This window comes from Vigna radiata, chromosome 2 (genome assembly GCF_000741045.1).
Source record: "Vigna radiata var. radiata cultivar VC1973A chromosome 2, Vradiata_ver6, whole genome shotgun sequence".
Lineage (NCBI taxonomy): Eukaryota > Viridiplantae > Streptophyta > Magnoliopsida > Fabales > Fabaceae > Vigna > Vigna radiata.
The window spans coordinates 963,975-984,193 of record NC_028352.1 but is presented as its reverse complement, the minus strand read 5'-3'; the positions used below and the strand labels follow the sequence as shown (position 1 = coordinate 984,193).

Below are 20,219 nucleotides of genomic sequence, written 5' to 3'. Positions count from 1 at the left end.
TGTGGATAATAATGTCAATCCCTTATATAATCGGACTCAGATATTATTGATGTTTGTATCTTTTCAGTGAACCTCTGTGTGAATAGACCAATAATTATCCAATCGGTTTAGTAACCCTACAGTGTACAACTTAAGGAATCCTTAAGAGAAATATGTGTGTATTGAAACAAATTGGTTGGACAAAGATAACGTGTGTCTCTTAGGAGCAGCACAGGAGGTTTGTTTAATGGGTGGTTAGCTTTTGTTTCCCGGTAGTAGTGCAGAATTAAGTGAGAGTAATTAAAGCTTAGAAGAGAACACAGAAAATCACCTTGATTTGCACTGCACACACATCGGTATATGAAGTGGCTTGCACGCTCCTTTGCATGTGATCTGTCTCCAACTTTGGCTAAAATGTTAAGTTTTCTGCTTCCAATAACCAAATAAAAGACATAAGGTTTGAATTCCCCTGGGACCACTCTCACACCATACCCCTTTTGATATTTTTCTCAAGATTGTGACTTCTCTTATCAGTAGTACTTCCAGTAGTTGTTACCACATTAAAGAGATGCAATCATCCCTGCATCTTTTCTTTTTTTTCTTCTTTTCAATATTCATCTCTAAGCTCTTAATGACTACTGCAAATTCAAATCTTTCTGTTACTCTCTTCTTTCCCTTTTTTGAACCAAACTACTTGATTTTCGGAATGTACTTATCTCTCTATCTTAATCCTAAATTCAACTTGCTCTATCAAAATGATGGTATATGCATGCATATGGGGGCATCTATAGTTACTTTTCCAAATGAGTTCGAATCTATACTAACGACATTCTCTATATTTCAGATTTAAATTTGCTAGTTACGAAAGATAAAATCAATTTATAATATATAAAAGATGTATAAATTTTATTTTAAAAATCAATTATATGAGATTGAGTTAAACTTAAAAAAATACTTTTTAATATGATATAAAATATCATCTCACAAACCGATGTTACATGAACTTAACATAACTGGCACCAAGAAACTCTGTATTTGAAATTTGCTGTAATATGTAGAAATATCTTGCAGATTATTTTTTTTCACATATGAAAATAATCTTCTAAAAAGTGTAATTAAACTGTAAAAGAAAGGAGGAACTGTTCTACGTATATTGGTGTTATTATCATCATAAGAAGAATTAAGAAAGGTTGAAAATTAGCCTTAATTATTAGAAACTAAATTGAGTAGAGTTAAAACATGGTTGGTGACTTAGCTTTATTCCAGTATTAACTCCATATTGTACTGGTTGAAGCTTTTTCTGTTTGTAATAAGTAAAAACTAAAAAACCCAATAGTGCAGTCTGAACATGATATCTATCTTTCAGCTTTCCTGATTGCATAACGCAGTTAGTGTTGAAAAGGTGGCAGCTTTTTTGTAGTCATATTGTGATCATATTACGGTTAAATATGAATACAAATTAAAATAAAGTATTGAAAACAAGTTATAAATATCTTATATACCAATCATTGTTATGATTTTTTTATTTGTTTGCTTCAAGGGAGTAAGATTAAGTCTATTTTTTATAATAGTTTTTAAAATTTAAGTACCAGTTAAGATTTTCTTTTTCATTTTTATATTACTCGGTTGGATGTTACACCTAAAAGATATTTTGATATTAAAGGTAACTAATGTTTGATAGTTTTAATAATAATTATAAATATTATAATTTTATATTTATAAATTTTGAAACAGTTTCTAATTAATATTAATCTAATTATAACTCTAATTATAATGAATTTAGTATTAATATATTCATCTTTATAATGTTAACTCACTTAATTTTTCAATCAACTGCTATAAAATTATAAACTGATGTACAATTCAATTTCATGATCATATTATTGGTTGTGGCAGTGTTGAAAAGATGATTAAATAGAGGTGGTGATGATGAAAAAATATTGAAAAAAAAAAGAGAAGAATGAATGAAAAGTAAATGCAATTAATGAGTGTGTGGTAAAAGAGAAAGAGAAAAAGAAAAAGAAAAAGAAAAAGATGGAATGAATAAGATGCCGTGGGGTGTATTTGGTTGAGTGAGTGCACATCATTTTCCAAAGTATTGTCGTTTCTGACTATAATAGACACCTCAATCACAACTCTCTCTAATCAAATACTTCAAAACAAAAAGACTTCTTTCAACACTATTTTTTTAGTCACTTTAAATATCGAAAAAAATATTCTTTTAACAATTTTTTAATAATGTTTATCTAAGAGTTGCGAATGGTTAAGGGTTAAATATGTTTTTATTCTCTATACTTTGAGGTGATTTTGGTTTTAGTCCCTCTTTCAAACTAAGGTACAGTTTAGTTCTTCAACTTTAGAAAACTCTGGCTTTAGTCATTTTTATCAAATTTTTTTTAACTTTATCTGTTGTTTCAAGCACGTTTCATTATAGCATTTGGATTATTTACACTGTTTGACACTGCTTGAAACAGTAGATAAAGTTAAAAAAATTTGGTAAAAATGACTAAAACCAGAGTTTTCTAAAGTTGAAGGACTAAACTGTACCTTATTTTGAAAGAGGGACTAAAACCAAAATCATCCCAAAGTATAGGGACTAAAAACATATTTAACCAAATATTTAATTGATTTTATAAATATAATGTTTATAGTACTTTTAAGAAATATTAAAAGTGTATTTTTTTTATAGGTTTTTTTTTTCTTCAATAAATGATTTGATAATCGACGGTTTTGTATCAGCGATGGATTCAAATGAATATCAAAAGTTTCCTTTTAACAAATGTTCAGACAAGTTTTGATAAACTATAAAATAAATTAAGAGTTTTTATGTTTCAAAATATTAGAATGAATCGATGTGAAGGAAATTCATTATTGAAAATAAATTTTAATTTAAATAAGTACATACGAAAACTTTGAATACGATGTGGAAAAAAAAAAAAACTTATGATTCTATATTTTAAAGATTTTAATTAAAAGTTATGTCAAGAATTTCGACTTATATCTCGCTTTGTATTGTTCTCCTTTATAAATATTCATGGCTTATAATTTTTGTTTAAAGATGTTTATGATTAGTGATATGTATTCTTGTTTTTTTAGTTTTTCTATATTGATGGATAAGAAACAAGAATATATTCTTTCATTTGTTTTATTTTTTAGTTTATTATTTATTGATTAATTAAGCGTCGACATCAGTGTTAAAACTCCGGAATAAATTGGCTTAATATAAAATACTAATACCAGTTTAAATCTTTAATTACAAATCATTTTGAGAGATAATGACAGCTTAATAGGTGGTCTTCTGTCTAATCCAACTAACTCACTTTTTTTTTTGTCCAAACAATGTTTACTTTTGACCAAAAATAAAAGAATATTTAAACTATTATCAGTGGAGAAATTTTTGTTTTTTCATTTATGAAGTTAATCATATTATTAGAATATTGTTTGAGCACAGTGCAACCCTATCACTTTGTCTCAACATGTCCATTGGGATCTAACAGTGCAATGCATTTTTTGGGCTTAATATTGGGCCTCACCTCAAATGTTATTTTTAAGGATTTCTTTTTGCACCCTGTTTTATTTTCCTCATTTCATAAATACGAAAATTCTCATTTTGCCTTTAAAAGTGACTTCGGGAACGCGCGATCTTAAAAATTTTTAAATGCTTTTACTTCCAGAATGTGCAATTTAAAATGTTTTATCATTTTTTAAATTTTGGAATTTTGTAATCTAATTTTTTTTTCTAAATTATACAATCTCAAAACAACTTTTGAAAAAAAAATTATTTCTATACTGTAGAATCTGAAACTTAAAATTAACTTTAAGATTATATAATTTTTAAAAAAAAAAAAAACTTTTTTTCTTGAGTATGACACAACACATAGAAAAAACGATAGCGGCGGGGAGGCAAGGGAGCGATGACAAAAAGGTAGCAGCAGCCAGGAGGTGTAATTTAGTCTTTTAACCATCCCATTGGATGCAGATGAGAAGCTTGGGAGTGCAAAAAGAAATTATCCTCTTTTTATTATTTATCAAATTAAAAGGGTCTGGTCAGAGAGTTATGGGCCCAAAATTCACGGGATGTTTTCTTTCATGGGCCACAGATCCGTAATAAACTCAAAACAAATCAAAAGCTTGGAAAATAAAAATAAAAATTGGAACATTAATATGGAAAAGAGATTACTAGGCTAAATTCATTGTGTTTGTATATTTTCTATTGAGAGAAGAAAAATATTTTTAAAAAATAGTAGTATGATGCTAAACTCATTAGACTTTTATATTTTCTTTGTAAAAAGAACATTTCTTTGGCTATATGCAAACAAAACTGAAATTTATATCATTTGCTAAAAGAATTATATTTATCTCTTGATAACATTTTTGTCTTGTTCATTTGTTCATAATCTTTGATACAATCCAGATACAGTCATCAATGATTTGATAGTTGATATAAATTATATTAATTATTTTCCATATAATAAATAGAGATGTATCACTCATTCAAATAACGAGATTACGAGTTAATACGTTTGATTCATGTTGTAATATATAAATTTGCTTATATGCAAATTTGATAGAATAAATAAATAAATATATATATATAATATTTTTGGATTTTTTTAATCTTAGATTTCAGTATCTTGAAATAAATAAAAAAACTTATTACAGATATATCAACTAAAAAACTTAAGAACTAATAGTTTATTATTTATTATAAATAAATAAGAAATGTGAAAAAAATATTAAAGGACGTGCAATATAGATTTATGCATGTAAATATATGATATAAATAGAATAGTAAATAGTAATTATTTAGTTATGTCATTAAAATTTATCAAGGTTTAATTAATTTATGTTTTATTACAATTTTTGATATTTTTAATTGATTTTTATTATTGTTTTTATTTGACTAATTCTAATATTAAAAGTCTTGTATCAATTAAAAATAAGATAAATTTAAAATATATAAATAAATATAAATCTTATATTATAAATTGATTTTTTAAGGTTGACTTATATTCAAATTTCATCTCTTAATATAGTATAAGATTTATGAGATAGAATCTAAATAAAATATGATGACTATTGGGGTTATTATTTCATTCATTGTCAAATTACTTATTAATATTTAATCTCACATTCAATATGTATATAACTTTGTATAAGAATAGTGTGTGAAAAAATCTACATTAATTAGAGACAAGGTCAATTTTAAAATATATAAACAAATGCAAATTTTACATTATAAATCAATTTTGTAAAGTTAAGTTACACTTAAATATTACTTTTTGACAACATAAAATAATTAATGATCTTTGTTGTTTTTATTAAAAATGTATAGTATATCAATGAGTTATTAATGTGGAACTTAATGAAAAGCATTACATATTCACTGTTTTATTTTATTATAACATAACTTTATATCAATAACAAACTTTACATTTGACGTACAAAAATAATTAAACAAAATAACACTTACCTCATTAAAAATAATAATAATAATAATAATAATAATAATAATAATAATAATAATAAAATATAAAAATTTAATAAAAATCCAATTAAAAATAATCAAATTAAAGAAACTGAGAAAAAAATCAATATAAATAAAATTTTATAATGTGTGTGTCGCCAGTCCCATTTTTTTCGTCCGATAAAAAGGAAGTTGGATTGATCGATTTTACATAAAATAACCTGGACTGATATTTCCGGTTCATTTTGCATAACTTCTAACTTGTGAATTATTCTATATATAGAGCGATCTGCATGATATTATTTTTTAATTTTGTTATTTCGAATTAAAAAAATATAATGCATTAGATCCAAAGAAAAAGAAAAAACATAGTTAAAAAATAATCAATAAAATATTTATTTAAAACCAATAACTATCCTTTTAATTATTGATTTTTTTGGTTTGTGACTATTACTGTACTTCTTTTTATTAAAATCACGAGCACTATTAATCACGATCAAGGTGATGCATTTATTTGAATACTTACTTAATAATGCTTATATTCACCAAATTATTAAAACTTTGTTGCATTTTGGTATTTGTCTTTTCATTTAATATTAAAAACAAAAAATTTATTTTGTAATTTAAATTTATATAGATAATTTAGCTCGTCTCGATATTGATCAATACAAACCGAGTTAAGTAAAAGAAGTCAAAATACTTTAATAAATTCATAAACTCATCACTCCTGTGTTTTTTTTTTCTTCTTTATATAAGTGTGTCACAAACATGTATTGCAATTAGAGCTCTTAAAATGGGTTACAATCGTCAATATGATTCACTACATATTCGGATCAGGTTGAAAAAAATGCATTTTCTTTTATACGGACAAATTTTCAACCCGTCTCATTTAAATCCGGTTTATCCGGGTTGAACCCGTGATGTGCTGGATTGGCCCACCAATTTATCTAATTTTATTTTTATTAATTTATTATCTTATAAAATTATAAAAAATACGAGCAGGTTCATTATACCTTGATTGTGTTATACTTTTTTTTATTATTTTGAATTCTATTGAGTTTAATATCATTTTGGGAGTGAAATTTATTTAGATTGAAATTACAAAAAGTTTGTAATTTTTTTATTTTAAAAAAATTATAATTAAGTGAATCAGTTTAATCCACCAATACATGATATGTCGAGTCGGATTGAAATTTGTCTAACTCATTAATAAATGAACTAGATAAAATTGACTCATTAAGTGACCACCCATTATAGGTCGGGTCTAATCAGACCGGATATCCTGGTTTAAATCACATAATATGATTATAACGTTAAATATTAAAATTTATTTATATTTTAAGATTTAAATATTAGGTACACCCATAATTACACCATAATTACATGAAAGAGACACGATCCCAAGTATGAAATAGTTGAAGATATTAGAAAAATTGATTAAGTAAGCAAGGAATCACTTACCAAATTGATTAAGTAAATAAGGAAGCCGTAACATCATAAGTTCAATAATGAAGTGGCATTGTGCAAGTACATTTCCACATTCTCCATTTGTACTGCATCATGTCACAAAATATGCTACAAGATTTGGAGAACAGTCACATTGGTTCGGTTTCAGTTTCTTCCGATTTAATATTTTCAAACTTAATATCTTCACTTAAATTAATTGCAATTTAATATTGGTTTTTGCATTGAGTTTTTATAATACAACAAGTGAATATTCATAATTTAAAAAAAAACAATAATTTCACTTTCAAATATTTAATATTTTCATCATAGAAAAATCATAAATAAAAAGTAAGATAACAATTGTAGACTATTTTTATTCGAATTTTTAATCCTTATGGTTTTCAATTTGAATACATTGAGTTTCACAAATTGACAAAATCTGACATCAGTCAAAAGTACATCGTATAAAAACACTCAATTTCTAGAAGCATGTTAACGTGTTGATTTTTCGCAATTATCAAAATATAAACTTTGTTTATCACTTTATAATAATTTCACTATCTTCCATCACTCTATTTGCAATTTTAGATAAAATCAATTTCGTATTTCATATATACAAGTAAGATGAAGTTTACAAAACAAAATTCTTTTCTTAAGGTGAGAAAAAACAAGATGAATTGGAAAACAATAAACATAAAGAAACTTTTTACAAAATAGAGGTAATTAATAGAAAAATTTAGAAAAAAAAATTAAAAGTGACAAAAGATAAATTAACTGCAGTGAGAGAAGTATTGACGAGCATTAAAAAACGTAGAATAAAATAAAAGACTTCAGAAATTAAATTACAAAAAATTACTAAAAATCAGAAAATAATAATAATTCCAGATAAAATTAATGAAAAAAAAACACCAACATTTTAAGGGAAAAAAATTGAGAGAAATGTAAATTGCGTTGACAAAAATACTATTCTTAATTTATGGTGTATGCATGTTCTAGAATATTCGGTAAGAACGAACTTGCCATTTCTTCTCCATAGCCTTCTCATTTTCATCGTTATAAACGTGTGCAGCAAAAGTCTTGAAGTAATTTTTGCTTTCAAAATTGGCCTTCAAAATAAACTATATGTTTTTTAAAAATATTTAAATACACAAACTTGTATATATAAATAGAACTTTAAATTCATACTTTAAAAGATGAATAATTAATTTAATACACTAAATATTGAAATGTTTTACTTTTAATGTGATAAAAATGACAACTTTAATAAAAAAATATTGTTATTAATTTTGTTTGATTATGATTAAACATGTTTTTCATTTCCAATAATAGTATTATACATATTTATTAAAAATTAACAATATAATTAATCAACCTTAAAAAATACGTAATATTTTATGTTTACAATATAAAAAGTATATAAAAATTTCATTCAAGCCTAATTACGTATTAAAATTAAGTAATGATTAGTAAAGATTAAAGCACTATTTAACTACTTTAAATATTAATGAAATTAAAATAAAATTAAAGGTTTTTTTTATTAAATTACCATATTAAAAATAAAATAATATTGATATTAATTGTATTGAATTCACTATTTATCTTTAAAAGAAAAGAAATCTAATTATTAGTGAAGATTAAAGATTTATTACATATATAACTTTTTCGCACGTATCAATTAAAAATAAGATAAATTTTAAACTATGAATGTGAATTTTATCTTACAAGTTAATATTGTAAGATTTATATAAACTTAAAGATTTTTGTGGATTTGACTTAGATTTAAAATTATATTTTTAACATGATATAAAAATCTCGAGTTTAAAAATATTCTATCAAAATTTATGATTTGTTGGATTTATTGTTTCATTTGTTATCAAATTTTTATTATACAACTTATTAATATATAATTCTACGTTGAATCAATATATATTGATGTTGAGTATTTTATGTCGACTAAATATAAGACAAATTTAAAATATATAAATGTGTATTAACTTTATAAATTGATTTTGTAAAATTAAGATAGATATGAAAATTCATTTTTTTACATAATTTTTCATTAGAATTAAAAATGCATAAAATTAATATATAAAATATCACATTATGGTTGAATTCGATTTCTTAATTTAATTTAGATTGTAGTAATAGTTGTTAAGAAGTGAATTTTAAATTTAACTCAATTCTACAAAATCAGTTTGTAAATATTTTTAGTCGATGTGCAACTTTCAACACATTCTTTCATGTGAGAGACATTAATGGATGGTCCAGTAATGACTCAATAGCAGGTGGAACAAGATGTCCATACAAATATTTTAAATTAACCTTATTTTTAGTTGATGTAAAACTTTAATTATAATATGAAAATGTTTTACATTAAGTTAGACTATCTTTTTTAAGGGTTGTAATATAAATATTTTACGAAATTTTGCAGAAAAGAAAACATGTTGCATCACTTTGATAAAAAAAAAAAAATGGTGTATAAATTGTTGTCTAGAAAAACGTGGTGCATTAGCGTGGTAAAAAGAAAAAAAAAAAAAACATGGTGTATAACTTTTGTTTAAAAAGATGGTGTATGAGTTTTGTCCAAAAAAACACCTCTGACTATTTCAAACACAACACAAGAGAAGTTAACCTGTCATTATCCATTTATTGTTGGATAAAGTGGACAAATGTTTGGTTGTTGGTCATAGAAACATGCAACAAATTAGCACTTTGTAACACGTATTTTTTAAAAATTTAATAACAAATAAATAATAAATCAGTAATATATATATATTATATTAAAATATTATAAAAAATATTTATATTAAAATATTTTTTCTTCTAAATAATCAATTTTGTTTTTTTTAAAGTAAGTCTTGCATAGTACGTATTTTTCTCTGAAAGCAATTGTGCTCAAGTAAAGTATCGTATCATGACCCTGCAAATTCTTAAAAACTCCTTCAACGGAGGATTTGTTAGTCAGATTGAAAAATGAAAACAAAAACAAATCACACATCTAAATATAAAAAAAATTTATTAATAATTTTTTTATTAGAGTAACACGTAATCATCTTTTGAATCATGTTAACATTAACGTAATAAAATAATTACATTCATTCTATTTAATAAATATTGAATTTAATTGAATAAAAAATAAATATAAAAAGTGAAAGAAATAAAAAACTTAAATATAAAAATATGATTACTAATTAAGTTTATTTTTCATATATATATTTTTTAAAAATAGGTCTCTTCTATTAAACTAATGATAATATCATTTTTCTTATTTTGCTTTTAAATTAGAAAATAAATATATATAAAAATAAAAGCCATCAAATCATTATTATGAATATAAAAACAAAAAGTACTACTACACTTAATTTTTTGTAAAGCAGTAATTAGCAATCAGAAAGTTATAAAAATAAAACATAATTAACTATAGTATGAAAAATATTTATTATGGGCATTCTTTTATATTCTTATTTATTATACTAAAACAAAAAAAATCAATATAATATAGTTAAAATAAAATTAAAAATACTTTTTTTTTCAATCACATTTTTTACTTAAATTTAATTAATCTATATAATCTCAATTTTCATTTTTATTTAATTTTTATATAAATTATTTTCAAGCCTAAGACCAGTTTAAAAAAGCTTTAATAATTAATTAAAAAAAACTTTACACTTCAAATGTCTTTCAAATAATTTTATGTTATATGTGATTAACAAATAATAGTTTAATGGACAATTTAGTTTGTTAAAAAAAAAGAGAGGATTTGATTCGGTGTAAGATTTCAATTCCCTAGTTTATATATTTTAGAAATCTTAATTTTTAGGCTTGAGTATCTGAAAATTTTGAATTTTTTAATTAAGTTCATGTTAAATTTTGACAATTTACTAAATTATCAAATTTTATTTTATTTCTGTTAATTATGTGACGTTATTTTTTACTATATACTCTTATCTAAATATCACTACGTAATATAGTTTATTATAAAAGACTACGACAACACTCTAAAAAATTTACTGTATTTAACAAAAGTAATTTTTAAATTTAATTAAAATTTTAAAGTTATGAGATATAAAATTATAATTTATAGTTTTAATTTTTTATATTTCATAATTTAATAAGAAAAGTTATTGTTTAACATCATTAACTTTGTTTATACATTTATTTAACACTACTTTTATTATATTAACATAATAAAAATAAATATAAACAAAACAATAATTTATAAAATATGAGTTGAATGTAATAGAAACATTCGATCAATCCAAGTATCACCTCTCATAAAATGAAATAATATGCATAACTAACTGCATTAAACAAATTATATTATTTAAAATATAATCATTTATTATATACATTAATATATTTGCCAAACAATTCAATAATAAAAATATCTTTAAAAGTATAATTAATTAATTTTAAAATACCTAAAATTAGCTTTGAGTTTGTGGAACTAAACATTTGAATATTTCAGACCAATTATATTGAATAATTAAAAAGCAGCGTTGGAAGCACTAACACCACAAATAAAAAATGAAATTAAGATAAATGAAAAAAAATTGTGGCTGATAATGGAATCTATTGGCTAACGGAAAATTGGTGTTGACAAAATAAAAACATGTGAGGAACACTTAGGTATGCGTGGCCTATATAAAGTGAGTTATTTTGGACTACAAAACACTTTCACTGCAAAATGAATCAATCAAACTTCAATGTCTCTTCTCCAACTTTTGTTTCAGGAACAGACCACTCACGTAGGTCTGCAAACTATAAACCAAACATTTGGAAACACCATTTTCTCCAGTCACTTCACAGTAAATATCATGTGAGACTTTTCTTTTCCTTCCTATTTTTCTTTAAACATTTTCTCTCATCTTATCATATCTTTAAACAAAAAAAAGTGAGAAATAATGTATTAAATAAGTGTAGATACATGTCAAAGAATTTTTTCCGGATCTTTTGACAACAGAACACGTATCATCACTTTATTAATCTGTTTAAATTTATGTTTAAAAAAATATTTAAAACAGACCGATCAAGTAGTGTCACAAATGTGTTGTCAAAAAGTTATAAAAAAAATATGGTTAAAAGAAGTTTTTCATTTTTTCCTTTTATGAATACTTTTGTTTTATTATCTTTTTTAGTATGTTTTTAAGTTATATTTGATAAAAAAAGTGTTGCATAAAGTAGACGTAAAAGAAGAAAAAGAAGTGTCAAATGATATTTTTGAATCTTAATGTACATGCAGAATTCTTCATATATTCACACTCAAAGGGTTTATTTCAGCACTTAAATCACTTGTTTCTCTCAACATAGCTAAAGTTTTCATTAACCTACAAATATTTGATAAGTTTTCAGTCTTTGGGATTCAAAGTTCATCATTTTCAGTATGGTTTTTGCTTATTATTCATACTTTGTTGCTCGATTTCCACAGAAGGAAGAATTTGTTATGGTGTTAAACAAGCTTGTGATGGAAGTGAAGAGTCTATTTGCACAAGAAACGAATATTTTGGAACAACTAGAGTTGGTTGATTGGATCCAAAAACTAGGCCTTGCCAACCATTTTCAGAAGGAAATCAATGGCTTTCTTGAATCTATTAATCCTAGTGAAGAACAAGATTTGCAAGTATCTGCATTATGCTTCAGGCTTCTCAGAAATCACGGATTTGCAGTTTTGCCTGGTAACAGAGTTTTCTCTCTCAGACTCACTATGTTGGTGAAGAATATATATATATAATTAACAATCTAATTTTTTATTGATTATGAAACTCAGATATGTTAAGCAAGTTCTTAGATAAAAATGGTAAAGTGAAGAGGACAATCAGCTCACATGCTGGAGATGTTAAGCATGTTGTGGAGCTTCTTGAGGCCTCACATTTAGGATTGGAAGGAGAAAAGATATTGGATAAGGCAAAAATCTGTGCCAGAAATTCTCTGAAGGATATTTTTTCTCTCAGTTCTGTCAACAAGGATCAACTATATGAGACTGTAGATGCTGAAAGAGTGGTCCACTCTCTGCAGCTTCCGTCCCACTGGAGAGTACAGTGGTTTGAAGTCAAATGGCATGTGAAGCAATACAGCAAGGAGAAAAATATGAACCCTGTTTTACTTGAACTATCTAAGTTAAATTTCAATATGATTCAAGCAACACTTCAGTTGGAGTTGAAGGAATTATCCAGGTATTGTTTTTAATTGTGATAAAGAAAATACACAGGTGTTGTTAATGGTAGAAGTCCGATTAAAGATAAGATTAGTTTATGCAAACATCAATTTACACGTTGGTTTTGTGAGTTGAATTTGTTAGAGTGCAAACAAAGTCTCTCATCGAGTAAAAAAAGGACTGGTCAAAGGTTTATATACACATTGATACACATAGATACCTCTGATAGTAAGAGGCCTTTTGGAGTGATACCAAAAGCAAACCCGTGAAGGTTTGACCTAAAACAGACAATGTCTTACCATGTGTGGAGATTTATGTGTGTGTCAAACCTCCCTAACAGAATTAGGTGTAAAATTTATTTCTTAATACAGTATAAGTTATTGTTAGAATCTATTTTATCGATATTTATTGTTTGTTTCATGTATTCTTGTATAAGGTCAATTTAAATTTCTGATTTAGGTGGTGGGAAAATCTTGGCATAAAAGAAGAATTGAGCTTTGCAAGGAACAGGTTGGTTGAAAGCTTCATGTGTGCAGCAGGAGTTGCTTTTGAGCCAAAGCACAAATCAATCAGAAAATGGCTCACTAAAGTTATTGTTTTCGTATTGGTCATTGATGATGTTTATGATATACATGCCTCGTTTCAAGAGTTGAAACCCTTCACAATGGCGTTTGAGAGGTTTGTTAAGGCTGAAGATTAACCTAATTAAGCTTACTTTATATCTAGATTTAGGGTTACTTAGTAGAATCTGATATGAGTGTGTATTTGCACAGATGGGACGACACAGAAGTTGTTGAAGAACTTCCAACGTACATGAAAACTTGCGTCCATGCACTGAAAGATGTTACAAATGAAATTGCTTATGAGATTGGTGGAGAAAATAACTTTCACTTGGTGTTACATTACCTAAAGAAAGCGGTAACATTACACAGTACACATTATGTCTGTTTTTACAAACATATATTATATAGCATTATACTAATGAATGACTATATATATGACAACTTGGTCAGTGGATAGAGTTTTGCAAAGCATTGTACGAGGAGGCAAAGTGGTACAACAAAGGATACATTCCATCGTTGCAAGAATATTTAAGCAATGCATGGATTTCATCTTCTGGGCCTGTCATTTTACTGCATTCGTATCTTGGTACAATGTATCAAGTAAATGATTCAATGGAACATTTTCTACATACGTACAAGGATTTGGTCTACAATGTATCTCTTGTCATTAGACTTTGCAACGACATTGGAACTACGGTGGTATATAATAATATTTCCTTAGTTAATAATACAGAATTAAATATATTTTTGTTTCACACAAAATTGAATTCTTTTTTATTTTATACTTTCACATAATTTAATTTTTAAACTTTAAAAATAAATAAATATAATTACAGTGTTAAACTTTTTATATATATTAAACGCATTTTAAAATAATATCTAAGTTTATATTATTTTCACAAGTTTTAACTCAAATGTTTATCTAAAAAATTATTTGATTAGTTTAAAACGATTAATTTTGTTAATTTAAAAGGATTATGTTTATTTATTTTTTAAGTTTATAGATAAAAATATGTAAAACTTTTAAATATGAACAATTTTATGTTCAAATTTAAAGACTAAGAACATATTTAACGTGTTATTATTTCAATCATATTGTATATACATATTGAATGTTAGTTATGGAAAATGAAATGAACAGGCTGAAAGAGAAAGAGGTGATGCTGCTTCATCAATAGTATGCTATATGAAGGAAGAAGGTGTTTCAGAGGAAAAAGCAAGAAAGCATATAGAAGATAAAATCATTGAAGCATGGAAGAAGATAAACAAGTGTTATGGTTGTTGTTCTTCATGTTGGGTGGTGGAACCATTTCTTACTCAAGCAATAAATGCAGCTCGTGTGGGTCATACCCTTTATCAAAATGGAGATGGTTTTGGAATCCAAGATCGAGATATCAAAAAACATATCTTGTCACTAGTTGTTGAACCTCTTTAATATGATGTTTTATGGAATTTGGATTTAAGAAAAAAAAGGTAAAACAACTAGTTGAGAGGGAACATGTGTAGTCAAATGTATCATTAATACAAATTTAATTAAAAAATTGGTAGTGTGCTTTTGTGTAAAAATATTATCTATGTAATTATTATATAAAGGAAATTCATTTTTACTATTTAGTAAGTAACATTTTTTTAAGACTAATTTATTTCTTTTACTAATTTGGGTTTTTTTAAAGTAATATTTTCTAAAATTAAAATGATCGTTTATAATAAAGAATTACTTATAAAAGAAATAAAAAATATTTATAATAAAATTATAAATATTATTTATTTTTATTTTAAAAAATTATAATTTTATTATTTTTTATTATCTTAAAAAAATTAAAACATATGTAGATTTAATAAACAAAATGGTTGGTGACAACCATAAATCTATCAGTCGATTTTGCAAGCAGAAATATATCATTTCAAATAACAAGTGCGATTCTGCAAGCAGAAATATATCATTTCAAACAACAAATGCTATTTAGAGGATGTTAATTAGGTGGACCAGGAAGACTGTTTCAGATTAAAATATATTAAATAAAATTTAGAAAAAAAAATGTTTTTTATTCCTTCTTTCGTATATATTTTTGCGTTTATTTTTAAGAAAAATAATATTTTGACACCAATTTTTGACACTATTTTGACACTACATATGTGTCAAAACGTGATTGGACAATTTCAAATTAAAAAAACTGAGACAAGAACATATTTAGAAGAAAAAAACCAAAGTTTTTTTTTAATTTGAAATCGTCCAACCACATTTTGACACGTGTGCAGTATCAAAATGGTGTCAAAAAATTGGTGTCAAAATATCATTTTCCTATTTTTAAATAAGATTTTAAACCTTTGGTTAGTCCTATTTTGATATGATAATTTAGTTGTGTATCCATTTTGTCTCTCCTCTTAATTGGTTTCTTGCCTTATTTTGGGGGCTGATCATTATATTCTTTTCTCCTATTTTTCTATTTTATTAGAAAAACAAAACAGTATTTCTTGTAAAGCGAAAATCATTGATTAATCGACAGTGTTTGTGTGTTGATTTGAAACGAATTTGTTTCAATTCTTTTCTCTTTACCTCTAGTGTGTGCTCTACTTTTTTGGATCTTTTCTCTAATGTTTTCTCGTTGAAATCTTCGAAAAGTAAATATTCCTCGTTAAATTTCCTGACCAATACGGCCCACCAGATAAGTTTTGTCTTTATGTATTTGATCATAAGAATCATAGCATGTGCGATTAGTTATGTAAATTCATCGGTGACAATTTCAGGAATTGATTTTTCAACTTGAAGCTACTAATATTGAAAAAACTGTCCACTCCAAAATTGACGGTGAAGGATGATGAAGACGATGGAGGAATTCCAATCACTTAACATTTTCAATTAAATTTTAAAGTGTTATTTGTTAGTTATCTACAAATCCAAGATGTACTTTTCTTTTGAGAAAAAATTGCATTAGGAAAATTTGCCCATAAGTTCAAAATTTCCAAGTGATCTTAGGAAGGAGGGATCTCAGGTGTGTGATTGGACCATGGACATTATCTCTTTATTATCATATCATATTCCACTGGCAATTCTATCTGTACTAAATTCAGCCAAAAGCTAGAAAAAAAACAATCAGTGCTAGAGAAATAAGATATTAAAGTAAGACTATTCTAGGCCAAATGGAAGATTTATTTTCCAACCATTCCTCTAAGGGGAAAGAAACTTTCCTCAGTCTCTATTACAGGATTTTTTTCTTTTTTTTCCTGTAAGTTTATAATCGGAATCAGACTTGGCAGTTCGTAAAAGTAACTACAATTATAAGGATCTTAGTAGTTAGTGGCATCTCAACTTACATTTGTTGTAAATGGAGGAACAGAAAAATTCCAGGTGAATCATGCTTGCGCAGGCTTTACTTTTGTTTATCCATCTATAAACATAAAAAACACAGGAGGAACAGACAATAGCTGTTTAGAATTGAAAGCAGTATCATTATATCAACAGATAAGGTTACGAATTTTCATATTGTTTGGAAACAAATTAAGGAAATTCATTACAATTTTTTTATTTCTGATTGAGGAAAGACACAAGCCGCATCACAGTCCCCATATTAACACAAATTTCTTGGTCAGATGACCCAAAACCAAGCTATAACAGACCCAGAAGCCAGACCAAAAACTAAGAATAATACACTCACAATCCCTGCAGTCTCTGCATGCTGTGACTTTACAGCTTTAGGAATCATAATCATCAATACACTGGTTAGGTAGCCATTAGTAAGCCCTAAGAGGCAAGTTAGTATCGTCACGGGAATCTCAGTCCGGAAGAATTGGGGACCATGCAAGCACCCTAAGAAGAGAGGGAAAAACAGCAATCTTGCTATGCAACTACCTATTGCAACTTTTTCATTCTGTAGGAGATAAACTGCAGTCAGAGACTTGCCAACCAGATCAAACACATTATAGGAAGCAATTAGGAGAATTGGATACCAATCCTTAAGAACTTCAGAGTGCACGTCCTCGGTAATGTAACCAGGAAAAATTGCCAGAGTCACAGCATAAATGAGCACAATGCCAAATCCATACCACTTGATGCTTCCCACAATATCCCATAAAGTCGACCTCCAGACAACTCCAGTCGGGGGACCACTGTCTTCATTTGTAGCAGCCGCCTCAACCTTAAGTTCATTATAATACCTCATAACAGGAAGTTTGTGCACCAAGTTGTATAAAACCATGCATATGAACACAATCACAATTGATACAGAAAAGTATAGATTTGCACTCTTTTGTAGGCCAGAGGCATCTTGTGGGTAAACAGCTTTTGTGATTATCCTCAGGACAGAAACAAGCACCCCTGAAATGAAAACATCCACAATAAAAAGAGAGAACAATTTATCCACCTGAGTTCTATAACCAAAGAAATATACATCAATAACTTCTCACAAAATATTTGCATATGTGTGTGTGAACCCAAAACCAGTAGATTAATAACGAGCTACAGATTTAATATAAATTTTTTTACCATGAAATACAAACACCATATAAAACTGAAATCTGCTCAAGTTGTTCATATTGCCTAACCAGTTTCAACTCAGGATTAAGCTGTGTAGTGTTTCATAGTTCTTTAGTGTATTAGCCATTGCAAGAACATAGATGCTAAGGGAGAGGAGACTCGGGACACCAACACGGTACCGTTATCACTTTTTGACTCTCTGGCACAGGCACAAGTTCTAAACAGACAACCTTAGCATAAAATGCTTAAGAATGTTCACCCCCAAAAGAAATATCTGCCGAAGAATCCAAGATTCCCATGACTACATCAAGAACGTGCTTTTAAAATTCTCCATGTTAGTAGGAACATGTGCTACGTATAGTCTGATACCGACACATGATAAGCATGTGAAATCCCTGAGGTTGGGGCAGGAAGTTATCAGAGAACATCTACTCATCTAACAAAACAACCTAAATGAAGAGAGAATGTCTAAACCCTAATATGATTGAATAATAGATACCACATCCTCCACTCAGTACCATATCATACAAAACTCAAACAATGCATCCACCAAAAAGAACTAATTTATGAACCAATGACGGTAATTAATTAGAGGGATACCAGAACCGCCTGTGCCAGCTACGACCGCTTGCATGTACCTCTCCGGCAGCTCCCCGGCGGAGCCAACAATGGAACCCTGCACGAGCGCATCGGCGACGCCGGAGAGGCCGACGGCGAAGGCGGCGGCGTAGAATCCACCGATGACTCCGACACGACCCCTGACGTAGAAGGCGTCAACCAGGGGAACGATGAGGAGAGAAACGACGAAGAGGACCAAACCAAGGTTGATTCTGAGAAAGGCTTTGGAGCTGTGACTGTACAGGATGATGAGGGAGATTCCGACGAGGCCGATGAGCATGTAAACGACGGCGAAGATGCGGTCAACGCTTGTGTCAGGGTAAAGATAGGAGAAGTAATCAACGGCTGTGATGAAAGCGTTCCACGGGAGAAGGTAACCGAATCCCAGGAAGAAATACACTATGTACGCCAAATCCCATTTGTCTTCCGGAGCATTGCTCTTCCTGCTGTTCGAACCGGACGGAAGGAGAAGAGACGACTCCGTGAACACCATCTCGTTCCGTTCCGTTCCGGATTACCAATGCTCAACCACCGCTTCGAACACTGCCAACGGGAAAAGTAAAGTAGTTACTCACGCAACACCATTTTCATTTAGATATTTCAGATTCTCATTCTTCTCCCTCTTCTATTTTTTAATTTTTTTCATGCACATTAAAATCAATAATTATTTCATAATTAATATTCAAATCTAATCCCACTTTAAATTAATATCACTATTGATTTTCTTTATTAGTTTCTAAATCAGACTTACTTACTCTAAGCACGTGCAGCCAACACAAGAATGAATAGACGCGTTTTTCTGTAGTGCTGGGCCTAAGGCCCAGTCCCTAGCGGCGGAAGCCCATTATCATTCTTTTAAATAAAGACCAAATCAAATTAGGGGGTTACTCCCTGTACCTCCCCAATTCCAACCCCCATCCCCCCATTTCATTTTTGCCCTTTGTTCTATTTTTTCTATTCCAATTTTATCCTTTAGCAAAAATTTATATTTAGAAATAAAATTTTATAATTTTATTCTCCCACTCTTACAAAACTTATTTGTTCTTTTTTTTTTTATCTTCATGCTTTCATCTTTACACTCTCTTCCCAGGAATTCTTTGTTCTATTTTTCTAGAAATTCTTTCTCCCATTCTTCTTGTATTTCAAGTGATAATTGAGATATCGATTTCTTCTGGAAGAATTTGTCCTTCAATTATTATATCTTTGCATTACATTGGTGTGGTGGTGTTATATTCAACCTTTAAGCAGCGATCCTCTTCGAGTCCAGGTTAGTAAAACCGTTAAAACGGAAGGCGACTTCCGTTTACCCTTAAACATCCGTTGACGGATTCCCACGTTCGTTTAAGGATTTTCTAGATTATTTTAGATTATGTTTTTGTTAGTTTTATTTTTTAAGATTTATTTTTATTAGTTTTATTTTTTAAGATTTGTTTTTATTAGTTTCATTTTTTAGGATTTGTTTTTATTAGTTTTATTTCTTTAAGATTTATATTTTAATATTTGTTTTTATTACTTTTA

General features: G+C 27.5%; 2 protein-coding genes across 2 annotated transcripts; one reads left to right on the top strand and one right to left on the bottom strand.

Annotated features, from left to right (window-relative positions):
• The first annotated feature begins 11,579 nt into the window (after positions 1-11,579).
• LOC106778111 (alpha-farnesene synthase-like) lies at positions 11,580-15,098 on the top strand. Its single transcript, XM_014666028.2, has 7 exons — positions 11,580-11,711; positions 12,321-12,567; positions 12,660-13,065; positions 13,506-13,724; positions 13,820-13,964; positions 14,060-14,308; positions 14,751-15,098. The coding sequence occupies exons 1-7, from the start codon at positions 11,580-11,582 to the stop codon at positions 15,042-15,044; spliced, it is 1,692 nt and encodes a 563-aa protein (XP_014521514.1). The 3' UTR covers positions 15,045-15,098.
• Positions 15,099-17,060: 1,962 nt separating this feature from the next.
• On the bottom strand, positions 17,061-19,313 carry LOC106779419 (equilibrative nucleotide transporter 1). The gene is made up of 2 exons (XM_014667520.2): positions 18,684-19,313; positions 17,061-17,924 (listed from the first exon to the last, which is right to left on the bottom strand). Exons 1-2 carry the CDS (start codon positions 19,192-19,194, stop codon positions 17,197-17,199), a joined length of 1,239 nt encoding a protein of 412 aa, XP_014523006.1. The 5' UTR covers positions 19,195-19,313; the 3' UTR covers positions 17,061-17,196.
• Between the last annotated feature and the right edge of the window lie 906 nt (positions 19,314-20,219).